The sequence below is a fragment of the Patagioenas fasciata genome, chromosome 2 (assembly GCF_037038585.1).
Source record: "Patagioenas fasciata isolate bPatFas1 chromosome 2, bPatFas1.hap1, whole genome shotgun sequence".
Lineage (NCBI taxonomy): Eukaryota > Metazoa > Chordata > Aves > Columbiformes > Columbidae > Patagioenas > Patagioenas fasciata.
The window spans coordinates 164,107,200-164,120,315 of record NC_092521.1 but is presented as its reverse complement, the minus strand read 5'-3'; the positions used below and the strand labels follow the sequence as shown (position 1 = coordinate 164,120,315).

At 45.4% G+C, this 13,116-nt stretch overlaps 1 protein-coding gene across 2 annotated transcripts in view; it reads left to right on the top strand.

Moving 5' to 3' along the window:
- Window positions 1–215: 215 nt before the first annotated feature.
- OXSR1 (oxidative stress responsive kinase 1) overlaps window positions 216–13,116 on the top strand; it is a 101,835-nt gene continuing 88,934 nt past the window's right edge. The window contains exon 1 of one of the 2 annotated variants that reach the window (XM_065830651.2): window positions 216–480. In XM_065830651.2, the coding sequence (XP_065686723.1) occupies window positions 411–480 (70 nt within the window). In that variant the 5' untranslated portion in view covers window positions 216–410. Of the gene's footprint in view, window positions 481–1,870; window positions 2,018–13,116 lie in introns of those variants that run through there. The other variant, XM_071805359.1, reaches the window with a different exon arrangement.

Below are 13,116 nucleotides of genomic sequence, written 5' to 3'. Positions count from 1 at the left end.
CCCCGCTCCGCCGCCCACTTCCGCCAGCCAGCCCGCCGCATCGGCCCGTCTTGTGAGGGAGGTGGCGGCGGCTGAATAAACCGTGGTTGGGGTGGCGTGGCGGCGGCGGAGTGGTGCCACACTCAAGATGGCGGCGGGCGGCTCCCCGCTGTGGCGGGCGGGGCGTGAGCCCGGCGGCGGCGTGCGCGGGTGACGTCAGCGCGCTCTGGGCATGGGCAGGTGGAGGGAGCAGCTGAAGTTTGGCCGGCGGTAGCGGCAGCGGAGGAGGCGGCGGGGTCGCGGGTGCCGCTGCCGGCGGGGGCTCGGCTGGGCGTCGGGGCGGCCGGGCCGCGCGGGGCAGCGTAGCCGCTTGTCCGCTCCGTCGCTCCTGCGTGGCGCTCCCCCTCGCGGCGTGGCGGGCGGGCGCGGCCATGGCCGAAGACCCCAGCGCGCTACCCTGGTCCATCAACAAGGATGACTACGAGCTGCAGGAGGTTATCGGTGAGTGGCGGCGGGACGCGGGCGCTAAGCCACCCGCCCGGTGTCTGTGCGGGCCCCGAAGGGGCCGGGGGGTGTGTCTGCACTGGGGGGGTGTCTGTGTCCCCTCGGCTGAGGAGGCTCCTGTCACACACCCCGTGAAGCAGCGGGAGCGTTTGTCCCCAGCGGTGTGTGTGAGGGGGGGTCTGCCCCCCGTGTCCTGAGGGCTGTGGGGGTTTGGGAACCCCTTTGATTAAGTGGGGGGTCTGTCCCTTCTCGCGAGGGAGGTGTGTGGGTCACCCCCGCCACACCACGGGTGTGTCAGTGGGTTCAGACCCCTTACTCCGTGAGGTGTGCATGTTTGGGGGGGTGCGGGCCTAGGGGTGCCCCCTCCGCAGCCTCTCTGTGGATGTTGGGGGGCTGGTCCTCCCCCTCACGCGTGTGTGGGACCCACATAGGGTGACAGGGGGTTGTCCCAGCCTCAGCTTGGGGCAGTCGTGTTTGGGGGGGGCACCTTTCTCATCTCCAACCTCCCCCTCTCCCCCGTGTGTCCATTCAAACATGGGGGAGCGGGATGGGGCTCACGCTGTGGGGGCTCCTCTGTCCTCAGTGTGAGAATTGGGGTGCGCTGGGACCAAACTCCAGCGCTAATGTGGGCTCTGTCCTTCTAGGGCACCCTCTTTGGTTTTAGGGGGATGACTCGTCTCTTTAGCAGTTTGGGAGCCCCACGTTGCTTTGGTTTGTGTGGGGATGGAGGGTTTTGTAGTGTTGCCAAATGAGCCTTTTATCCTGAGTTTTTGCTGCTGCTGTGGATTTTCATTCATTGTCCTTGCAGCTCGAGGCCCCAGCCCTTGCTCTCTCCATTAAATGATTTTTTTTTTTCTTCTCTTTACTCTCTCTTCACTTTAAGCTGCACACTTACCAAAAGCCTCCTGCTATACTGATTTATTGGCTGTCTCAACCATTTTGTTGGGGTGTGTGTTTGAGGGATATATTGCTCTAGGGTGAGTATGTGACACATCTGAGGTGGTGCCACAGGTGACTTTAAGGTCAGTGCCTCCTGTGTCCTGCTCTCTGGAGACACAAAATAAAGCAGGAGGCAGCAAGGCAATCTGCTGGCCAAAGGCTTTTAGGAAGAAGGTTAATTTTTAGAGCCATCTTTGTGGAGCACGTTTATTTGAAGTTTATAAATGATGTAGTGCTGTTGTGCCCAGGCCTTCCATCTCTGCCTCGTGGGGAGACTTGTTTTCTGTTAAGATGGGTGGGAGAGTTTGTGAAAATGCTCTTTTAAGAGATTAAATTCTTGGCATTGCTTAAAAGTAGGAAGGAACTAAAGCTGTGGAGGGGGGGGGGGGGAATCCTTCTGGAAATCCCTGTTGCTCTGTGGGATCAGGCTTTGTCCTCTTCCTTTGCTCGGTGGGAGCAGCAGAGCTTTAGGAAGGAGAAAATGCCCCTGAAAGATGGGAAAGGCTAATCCTACAGCTCAGCCCTTTAAACCTTCTTTGGAAAATGCACCCTGGGGAGGATGATGTTCAGCCTCTTTGAGGAGCGGGAGATAAAGGTACGGGGAGGAAGGGGGAGAACATACCACCCATTTGGGGAAAGGAAACTGGATCTGTGTGTGTAGGAAATGCTTTGCTCTTCTTTAGGGACCCTGCAAAGGGGTGATCTGGCTGCACAAACAAGGATTTGAGCTTGAGGATCCAAGGGTGGGAGTGGAGGGACAGTCTGTCTCTTTGTAGCTGGTGAACAGGATGGGATGGGAACAAAAGGGAATGTAGATGCACTTCTGCTCTTCGGAGAACTTGCTCCTACAGCCTCAAAGTATTAAGAGGAGCACAGAGATGCATTGCCGTCTCATGTTAATTGATGGAACTTGGGGGAGAAATCAGTAAAGGATTATTTAATTTCACTCATATCTTTTCCATGTCCCTCTGTAAACCAAGTTTCTGGAAGTCGCCTGCTCACTGAGAGATCGTGTTGGCATTTGGGTGTGTGATGGAGTGCACACTGAATTGTCTATATTGCAAACATATGGTTTCTCTTTTTAACTTTCCTATTCCCTCCGCTTTACTCATTTCAAACATTGGTGTGTCTGCCAGCATCCTGAATGGAGATGTGACACAAGTTTCCGAGCACATATATGATTTGTGGGACAAAATATCACTGTTTTAACTGAGCTTGACTGTCTTGCCTCCTGTTTCATGTCTCCTGTAAACCTCAAGGTGGATTTTTTCTTTTTGAGCTCTCTTTGTAGAGCTGTTAAAGTCTTTCAGCAAGGAACAAAGAGACATCCTGGTGTGGAAAGACATGAACCTTGCACCGGTGCTTTTAAAGGATTGAACTTGCTTCCTGCTGAAAAGTGTCACTCTTCACATTTAGCATCTGGCAGCCAGTAAATTACCAGCTCAGCTATTTTTCCACATCAGAATAAAGAAAATCAATGTGTAGTCGAATTCCTTAATTTGTGCTGGTTTTGCCTGGAAATAGCCACGTGTGGCTTTTATTTGACATGGATGGCTCTGTACCGTTTTGGTGTAGGAACTGAAAGAGCGAGTTTTCTACTTGTGAAGAGAATTTCTGTAGAACTGCCCTCCTGATTCTGGCTAATACTAAAAAAAAAAAGGGGATTACTCAGCACTGGTGGTGTCTCATGCCATTATAAAGGTATGGATTAATGCCTGTGATTATTATGCTTGGTTAGTGTTAGTAACTGCTGAGTAGCCTCCTTAGGCTTAAGTAACTTCTGTTCCACTGAATCAAGGAACTTTACTTGGGATCAGAACCTGACTTTCTTGTCAAAAAAAAAGACAAAATGGAAGTGAGGGTAGAGGAAGCAATTTATAGAGTGTTTTTATGGCATGTACCGTCAAAGAAGTGATAGTCTTTGCTGGTGAATGCTACCTTTGGAGACGTCTAAATTTTCATCTAAAAAGAAAAATGTAGCCTGTGCTGGTGGTTGTAAAGATGGCCTTCTAAGCAGGGATTGCATATAAATCATGACAGTTGTCATTTTGAAGCCCTCCCCCCCGAAAAAAATTTGGCATCATGCTGATCAGATAGTGGCACACAGGAGTTCCCTTGGATCTCACAATTCCTGTTGGAAATGCTGGTAGCGGTAGTGAAGTTGATTGGAACTGGGTCATTCTCATTTTTTGCTGCTTTTTTGGTAAGATGAGAATTGTGCTGCCTGTGGCTGTTTGATTTTGGAGCATCCTCTTGACTGTGAGCAGCCTGTGCCAGAAACAGCAGATAAATGAGTGGTGGGAGTGTTACCTTGCTTGGTTCTTCTGCCCTTTCTCCCTTGACAAATTCCTTCCTAGTCATGAGGAAAACTCGGGCTGCACGAACAGATGTGGTGGGGTCACAATTTACTGAGCAATTAGGTTTTTTCATCACTTTTGAGCTGTGCTTAGCCTGTGAATGTGTTGATCTTTTGGAGTTGAATATTTAGATTTCTAGCCGCATTCTTCCCAATGTAGGTGTGAGCGCGCGTGCACCTGCGTGGGGGTAGTTTTCTTTTGCAGGTATAGAGGAACTTGTTAGAATTAAGTTTTCCACTTCCCCAACTTTTACCAAAATGTCTGTGGTCATCCATCTTATGTTTGTGCAGTGATCTCCTGTACTGAAAAAGTACTGCCATTGGAAAAGAGTAGCTTGTAGATATTCACTGAGTACAATTGAAGCCTGTGAGTGTGAAAAGTGTGGTGGAATGGGAGGTTCTTGTCTGATGATCACACTTCAAAAAATAAGCTTTAAAAGTTGTGTTGTTACCTGTGAGTCTCGTGTGCTCTCTGCAGCCAGTTTCATATGCCTAACTGTTTAAAACCCATTCAAGAAAAATGTTACACTCTCTAACTGCTGGAGAACTAAATTGAGTGTTTAGACTTCAGTCTTGGTGCCATATGTTTTATTTTAGCATTTCCTCGCGGATTCCCACTCCTCCCCCCCAGCCTAGCTAAACAAAATTGATTCCTACGGTGTATTCCCAGTACTTAGGCTGGTTAAGTCGTATGAAGACTTGCTTTGTGTTCTCATGTGTAAACCTTTTCCACTTGAAGTTGATAGAAAAGCCTTTTTTGTTGTTTTATATTATGTTAAAGCACATATAAAATCACAGAATGTCAGGGGTTGGAAGGGACCTGGAAAGCTCATCCAGTGCAATCCCCCCATGGAGCAGGAACACCCAGCTGAGGTTCCACAGGAAGGTGTCCAGGCGGGTTTGAATGTCTGCAGAGAAGGAGACTCCACAAGCTCCCTGGGCAGCCTGGGCCAGGCTCTGCCACCCTCACCATGAAGAAGTTTCTTCTCAAATTTAAGTGGAACCTCTTGTGTTCCAGTTTGAACCCATTACCCCTTGTCTTATCATTGGTTGTCACCGAGAAGAGCCTGGCTCCATCCTCCTGACACTCACCCTTTATATATCTGTAAACATTCATGAGGTCACCCCTCAGTCTTCTCTTCTCCAAGCTCCAGAACCCCAGCTCCCTCAGCCTTTCCTGACAAGGGAGATGCTCCACTCCCTTCAGCATCTTTGGGAAATGCAGATTTGTTGAATTAAATGTTAGTGGTCATTTATGGTGCTTGGGCACTGAAGTGGGTGATGCTCAGTACTGCAGTTTCTCAGCAGCTTGGACATAAAACATATTTTCTTGTATATTATGGAGTGAGACTGAATAGCAGGCTCTTCCTGCACCCAGGCTACCTTTCCTTTGAATACTTGACATATTGAATTTCTTTAAGACCTTTGATACTATTACTCTACTAGAACAGGACTAAACAGAGTCGAACTTCACCTCTTGGGAATCAAAAGCAGAAGGTGTTTAGTGGTGTGTGTGTCTTTGGTGTTTCTGTTTGCTCCCCAATAGGAAGGAGGTTAAAGCGCTTGAGGAAGCAGACTGAGGGCATAGGAAGCCAAGCGGTGGTGAAGGAGCCTGGCTGGGAAGAGGACATCGTTCTGCTGATTTGAGGGGAGGGCGGAGATGGTTCCCGCGGCTTCCAGCTATTCTGGGGTATTAAGAAGAAAAACATATGGTGTGTTCCATGTGGAAGTAGTTCACGCTTCCCTATGGTTGGTTTCTGTTGCTTCCAGTACTCCTAGGTTCCTGGGCTGATTAGTGTTGAATGCTTTCATTTCTTAAGAATACCATTTAAATAGTTCCAGTTTAATTCAAATATCTTGGCTAGTGCTGGGAAATTTGGATGCGCTGAGCACACCTGAGGGGTGGATGTGCTGGCTGTCAAACAGATGCCTGGGAGGCTTCATCCTCTGCAGCTGATGAAATCTGGGAGAGGATCAGCTCTTCCCCAGAGCATTTGTCTATTTAAACTTGGCAGCATCTATTTTATTTCTGAGTGTTAGCAGCTTGCCCACCAAGTCAGCGTCTAGAGATGTAACCTTTTATTAAAAGTTGGAGCTGTTTAAAATGATGGGCAATAACACTGGTTCTTATTACTAATTGTGTTAGCAAATTGCGAAAAAACTGAATTTTCGTCAGATTTTCTTGGGAAGATTTCCTGTCAAATGGGCAATATCCATCATAAATCTCTGTGGTAGTAAATTTAGCTGTGGACGTGCTAATGGAGTGCTTGTAAACTCCATGTTATTAAGCTTTCTTAATAGGGAGAGACAGACTTGAGAGCTTTGCGGATGTAGAAGAATAGCTGTGGAGCAGTGGAATTTGACATTGCAAAATCTTTTGAAATATCAGGATCCTGGGACTTTCCAGCTGAATTTAGCCTGTTACCCTGCACCCCTTTTAGAACTGGACAACTGAGTTGTAGATATGAAGTACTTGGCTCTCAAAGTTGCTGCAGTTTCCTATGACTTCACTTAAGGGAGTTCAGCCTTGACATTTCTATAAAAACCATCAAACTCCGTCTGTCTTTCTGGCCATCACATGGGAAGGTCTCGGAGGCAGGTTTAGGTCTCTGTCTGACAGGAGGTCCAAGCTCTTTACCGAAAGGTCATTGCTCTTGGTGTATAAGAGGAGATGTGGTACCTCTGATGTGCAGAATATTGCTTATGCTAATGAAGGGAGCTGTGCTAAGAACAAAATCCAACTTGCCTGATGAAATAAGATGGGTTCACTGTAGCAAATGGTGGAAATACAGCCGAATGGCAAGAGGGTTACAGGAACTTAATTTGGTGATGCTGCATCAGTGTTTCTCATGCAAGTGAAGAGACTGACTTAGTGTGGGGTTCTGTCAACAGTAAGTTTGATCCCTTTGGTTGTCTGGGTGTGGTGTTTGCCTTGAAACACTGCTAATGCAGGGATTTCTTGTGTTAATCATTGCAGCCTGTGTATTTTTTTTAAAACCGAATTATGTGCTCCTGTCACGTAGTACAAGCAGGTAGGGATTTACGGTGACTCAAGTGCAAAAGGGAAAAATCCAGTGGTTTGGTTTTGATGCCTAGTCAATAGTTATAACATCCAGCAATGTTTTTTTCCATGTCCTTTCTTTTCACCACTCCCCAAGGTTCTTGAAGATCATTGTTTCCTGGTGTGCGTCACTGCACACAGAATTTTTGCTTAACATGGATTTTCTTGCAATTCAGAGATTCCACTCCAGAAAAAAACATAAATGGAGTCTGTATCAATCTCCACCAAACCAGAGTCTAACACGACTTGGTTCTGCACACTGGCAAGTCTGTCTTCAAGTCTTAAGGGCTTCCCAAATCCCATCTGTAAATGAAATACAGAGCAAATCCACAGCACTGATTCACTTTCTCACAGAATCATCAAATCAGCTGAACCTTCCCTCCACACATCCATTAAAGTTTTATACAGCTTGTACTTCATGCTTGTGAAACAACACTCAGATTCTTATATCTCAAATACACTTTTTAGGGGATACAGAAAAGCTCTTCTGAATAAGGTTTTAGTTTCTGACCTAACTTCTGTTTTGCGTCCCATCTGTTTTGCCTTTAGAGCTACTGAGCTGGGGGTGGGGGAGAGGAATTTTCTTGTTTTGTTTCATGCTAAACTGACTTTATAGCATTTTCCCAAATGGATATTTCCTTCAGGCAGGAAATGAGTGTATGTAAATTCATCCTGGAGAGAAGAGGTACAAGCAGCTATTAGAGAACAGTGAGAGCTGAAGTACTTCAGTGATCGTCTCTTACTGTAGTAGATTCTCCATGGGTTTTGCTGAAGTTTTATAGCTTTATAGTCATAAATGGTAATTAAAACATAAACTTTACTCTTTTTACTGCTAGCACCTTGCTATTAATAAAGCTGTGTGGGAGAATGCCCTCTTTCCTTCACATCCATTCATAGAATTCTTAATTAATTTAAAACTGCAGGGTGAAATTTTGACCTTGAGTGCCCCACTGAGTCTGAGCATATGGCTGGTCCTGCAGTATGCTCTGCTCGCTTCTTGTGTGGAAGTATTTAAGTTGCCCTTTGTCTTAAAGCAGAGTTAATTGACAGTTTTTGCTTTTCGTTAGAATGGGTGGTGTTGTCAAATAGGAAAATGTTCTAAAAAAACTAGCTGTGAGTGTGGAATTGTATTGATGTGCTTGTGGTCAGGGTATGAGGTTATTATATTTTTGCAGCAATTCAGCGTATGTTTTGTAAAACTGAGGTTATCCTAAACACTGGATGAAAGCTCTGTAGTTACTGTTAGGCAGGTTGTGCATTTTCATTTTCAGTTTGTTCCAAGTTAAACTTTTTGCTCGTTTTTGTTTTTTGGGGCATTGTATAATAAGCTCATTTTCTTGGCATCCAGAGTTCATTCCAGCTTTCTGAAAAGGAAGCCTTGAAAATGGTGCAGAGTAGTGGAAAATGATGGCATTTCAAAAGGGAGAGAGCAGGTTAATGGCTATGGAATGAGAGCACTTAGAGAATACTTCTCTTAAGAAAATGAGCTGGCTGAGCTTGGAGCTGATACCTGTTGAGGTCAGTGGGTTTTGGGCCATCTCCAGCTTCAGGCAGGCAACACAATATTAAGTTATCCTGATGCCTTAACAACTCATAAATTAAAGACAAGGCTTCTTGTCATGGAGAAAACACCTTTCCTGCAAAATATCCAGAGATGGATTTAATTATGTCAATTTTCAGAGCACGAACGGAGAGCTGCTGTCGCTTACCTGCTGAGAGGCAGAGCTCGAAAGGACTCCTGGGGTCAGGGAGTCCAGATCCTTGCTATAACTGGTGTCAAATTGTATAATCCCTATACCAAATTAATGAGTGCTTGTGTTTGGAATGGTCCAAGTGGGAATTACTGGCACATGTTCAATTAAACAACCAAACCGCCGTGTGACCCTGTCATTGCTGTGTGAACAGCTGCTTAATGGATTCCCTGGGACAGTGGGAAGGAGCACAGTCTTCTATAGGATCCATCTATAGCTCAGTCGTTTTCTACTCTGCTTGCTTTACATTCAGTTATATCTGCGAGGACACTTCCCCATGAAGACGGGGCAGAGCTGCAGCTGGGTGTTCATGCCATCTCCAAACCTCAGATGTGTTGGCTACAAACATCCCTGCTTTCTGATTCTTTAAGATCTGCCAGTGGAAATTCTTTGGAAACCTGATGTATTATGTCCTCACCTGGGAGAACTTCACCTCCTAGGTGCTTCTTTGTGAACCTCTTTCTGTCTCTCACCTTGTGAGGTTGTGTACCAGGCAAGTTGGAAGCTGAGGCTGTAAGTTCCATCCTTTCATTGAAGTAAATGTTGTTGTTGAGGATGCCAAGTGCTGTCTAATAAGTAACTTACTATTAAAAGCTAAGAAATACATGGGTATTGACTTCCAGCAAACTGTACTTCACTATGAAAAGTGTCTTGAGCATGAACTCTTTTCCTGTTGAACAACTCACTGATATAGATCTTTATTTGAACAGCTGAGAGGCTGATGGACTAGCAGCCTGAGCATAGTTACTTGTCCAGATTCTGGGGATGGTTCTTATTAGTCTTAGTTAAATAATGTAATATTTAACTAGTGGGCTAATCTTTTGTGCTGAACACACTAATAGATACAGAAAAGAATTATTAGGTCAAGCTATTCTCTGAAAGGATAGGATAATAGCCTTCAGTGGAGGACATATCAGATGCTTAAAAGCTTATTTACCGAAAATAACCACCGTACTATCAAACATCTGCACTGGATGCAGACAGATTGTTCTGTTTAGTGGAATCTCAGCCAAATAAAATATCCTCTACAGTTGACAATTACAGTTGAGACAGAGTTCAGAGATAAAGCTTGGGAGGGAGGAAAGGAGAACAGTGGCTTGGCTACTGTACCAGGGCTGTGTGTTGAGCCTTGGTAATACCTGATGACAGCCAGCTGATATGTACATTGCTGCATATACCATAAAGCCAACTGACAGTGATTAAAAGGATAAACTTTCTCCAGTGATATTGTTGTGTTTGGAAATGGGATGTTTGAGCCTGCTTTCCATTGTGTAGAGTTAACACTGCATAGCTGTGGTGCCCTTTAAATTAGCCAGAGATGCTGGCACGAAAGCAAATAAATTTAATTGGTTTCAAACTGAAAAATCTAATTTAGGCATGCTAATAGCATCTTAAGTAAATGTGGCAGGTCACACAGGATTTGTGTAACTGGCCCTTGGAGCTTATGGTAGTTGCTGCTGTGGGGAAGATGGTCTCAAAGGTGCTCCCCAAATAGCCTGTGTGCAACTGAAGGGTGTTTGTATTTTCTAGTGAGGTTCTAATCCATTCCCTGCAGTGGTGTTTCTGTCCTTTTCCCAAGGTGTGTTTCAGGTTAAATCACACCTGCTGATTTGGGGTGTATGCTAGTTTGAACTCATTTGGGGTATCCTAGGGGCTTCGGGAGGCTGGACAGTCACAGCAGCACCCTCTGGCCACGTATCTCCTCCGTGCTTTGGTGTTTGCAGTGAAAAGGCTGGGGAGAATATTAGGTGGGCTGATACCAATTAATTCTTATCTGTGACAAGTGGCTTTTTATCTGTGTGTTTTTTTTCTTGCATTTCTTGTCCCAGTGTAGAGTCAAGCCCATGGCAGCTGAGTTCAGCACAGCTCAGTGGCAGGAGGCAGCTCAAAGCCTGGCTTAGCTCTGTGTGCAGAAACTGGAGACTGGAGGGGAAGCAGCTCATTGCTGGAATAAAAAAAGCAAAGTGACCCAGTGACAATTTCTTAGATAACTTGCTGACGTACTTTGCACGGCCAACCCTATTCCTCACCCTGCGTTCCAGCCCTGGCCTGTGTGACGTTCACAGGCTGACAGTTTTCTCTCTGAAACTGTCACTTCTGTGCTTAGTCTGTCAGGATCCCCAACCTGAATGTTTGCTGAAGGTGGGGAAAGCAGATGATGTTTTTCTGTCTGCCTAAGAGTTATCGAAAGAGATTTGAGAGAACAATGCAGCGTGGGGTGGGGTAAAAATTTCAGTAAGACTCCCCTTCCTTTCTACAGGAACCTTGGCATTGAGTTGTGCAGTTTACAGTAGTGAGATCTTCCTGCAGCTCAGGAATCAGAGTCATTTTATTATAATACAGAGTTTGGTGGGGCTATGGGGAGTTATACCCAGCTGCAGCTATTGCCCATCAGTTGCTTGGCTCTGAAAATGATGTTGAACTTCTTTTAAGTGACTGGATATGGGTTTGTATTCCTCTTTTTGAGTTTAAAAACTGAATTAAAGACCTGGGCAATATGTAGTATTGAGTATTTCTGTATTGATGGGCAACTGGAGAGGAAATGTGTTTAAACAAATGCTGGCTGTGTGACCTTTGCTGGTTTACCATCACTCTCCACTGTTCACGGAGCATTAGGAGTCTTGAGACATTGTCTTACATGGGCAGAAACCTCTGAGCTCTGCACACAATGTGTGGGTTTCAGGGGTGTTGTCAACAGCGAGAGCTCTCAGCAAGATGGGGAATAATTCACTGTCAGCAAGTTCATGTGCGGTACGAACATTTTGGCTGTATTTCTAATTTGATAGCTGAGTTTCAGAAATCTACTTTTATTTTCTGAGATCCTTTGAACATGCGGGGTTAATGCTAGAATATTAGTTTGCTGTTGGATGCTGCAGGTGCTAACATGAAGTAATTGAGCAAAAATTCTTGGGCTTTGGGGAAAATATTGAGTCTTAACATAAATTCCTGGTTGTGTGATTACTGTTTGAAATAGGTGACCTCACAACTTGCACAGAATGACGAGCTACTTGAATTCTGGCTATACAGGAATAAATGACCAAAGGTCATTACCAAGAGATACACCTACAATTTAAATGAAACCAACATAGGATTTCACAAGTATTAATAACTGTGCTTTGTTCCATTCCGCCTTCCAATTCTTTCATTGAAAGGTGTAGACTGTAGTCATCACTGTATGGAACAGAAGTCGTTTTATTTAAATCTTAGTTCTGTGCCTGGACGTATTACCTCTCAGTTATTGCCCTTTCTCAATCTGTGTCCAGCACATGCCCTGTGTCTTAATTTATGTGCACTCACCTTTGGCTTGAACCCAGTTAAATGTTGGCAGCACTTGGCTGTGCTCAAGATGAGTCCGGAAGGGGAATGAAAGTGCCCAGAGAGGCTGTGAAGTCTCCTCTGCAGACATTCAAACCCACCTGGACACCTTCCTGTGTGATCTGCTCTGGTGACCCTGCTTTAGCAGGTGGGTTGGACTGGATGATCTCCAGAGGTCCCTTCCAACACCAACCAGCCTGTGATTCTGTGCTGCATTCAGTGTTGCGAGTTTCACCAGGTTTTGAAGAGGAAGTTGGCATTTTGACATTGGGCATGTGGAAATGCCAAGTTTTGGAATAATATATTTCCAACAGCTATTATTTCAAAGCTTTCTCCTCTGAAGTACAAGGGTAGCTACACTCACGTAAATGTGAGAGTTCAGCTGTTTTGTTTACCTGTAGGACTGCTGCGCATACGTAGTGCAGGTATCTTCATATATAGTGTGTACTTAGGCCAGTGGAGAGTGGCGCTTTTCCTCCATCCCCCCATAGAGGCTTTAAAATTGGCTTCCCCACAACTGTTCAGTTAAATCTCCTTTTGCTTTCCAGCTTTGCTTATGCTTCTTTGTTATAATGGATGATTTATTTCTTCTCTGCACTGTGTTAGCAAGTATTTCTTTCCCTCTTCTCAGTATCTTTCCTTCCCTGCTGTAGATCAAATACTGCACGGCTGGAGTTGAGCGAGGCTGCACCAAGTTAGAATTATAGAGTCACAGAATGTCCTGAGTTGAAAGGGACCCACAAAGATCATTGAGTCTAACTCAATGTTAATCTCAAGTTAAACCTGGCCTCTTACTGCCTCTGCCAGGGTTTTAAATAGAGCATTGCTGTCTTGCACAGTGGATGTGCTGTCCTTCAGCTTGAGGAGAAATAAATGTAAAGCTGTGGTTCCTCTCTCTGGGGGAAATACTGCTGACAGTAAATCTGTATTGGGAATAAGTGATGGGAAGGTCTGTTGGTGCAACTCTGGGAGCTTCTTCCCAGGGGTAGGTGCATCTCTGCACCCCTTGTGTTACTGTAGGAGGGGAGCTCTGCCCACTCTTGGGGTCTTGCAGCTTTTTCATCATCCTGGCCATGGATTGCTCTGCTGTGTTAGTTTCCCACAGGTTTCCCAACCAGAACAAAGCTGATGGAATTCTCCCTTAGTGGTTTTACTGCTGCTCGCAGCATTTGTACCAGTGTCACTTGGTCACTGTGCTGTTTGAATTCGTG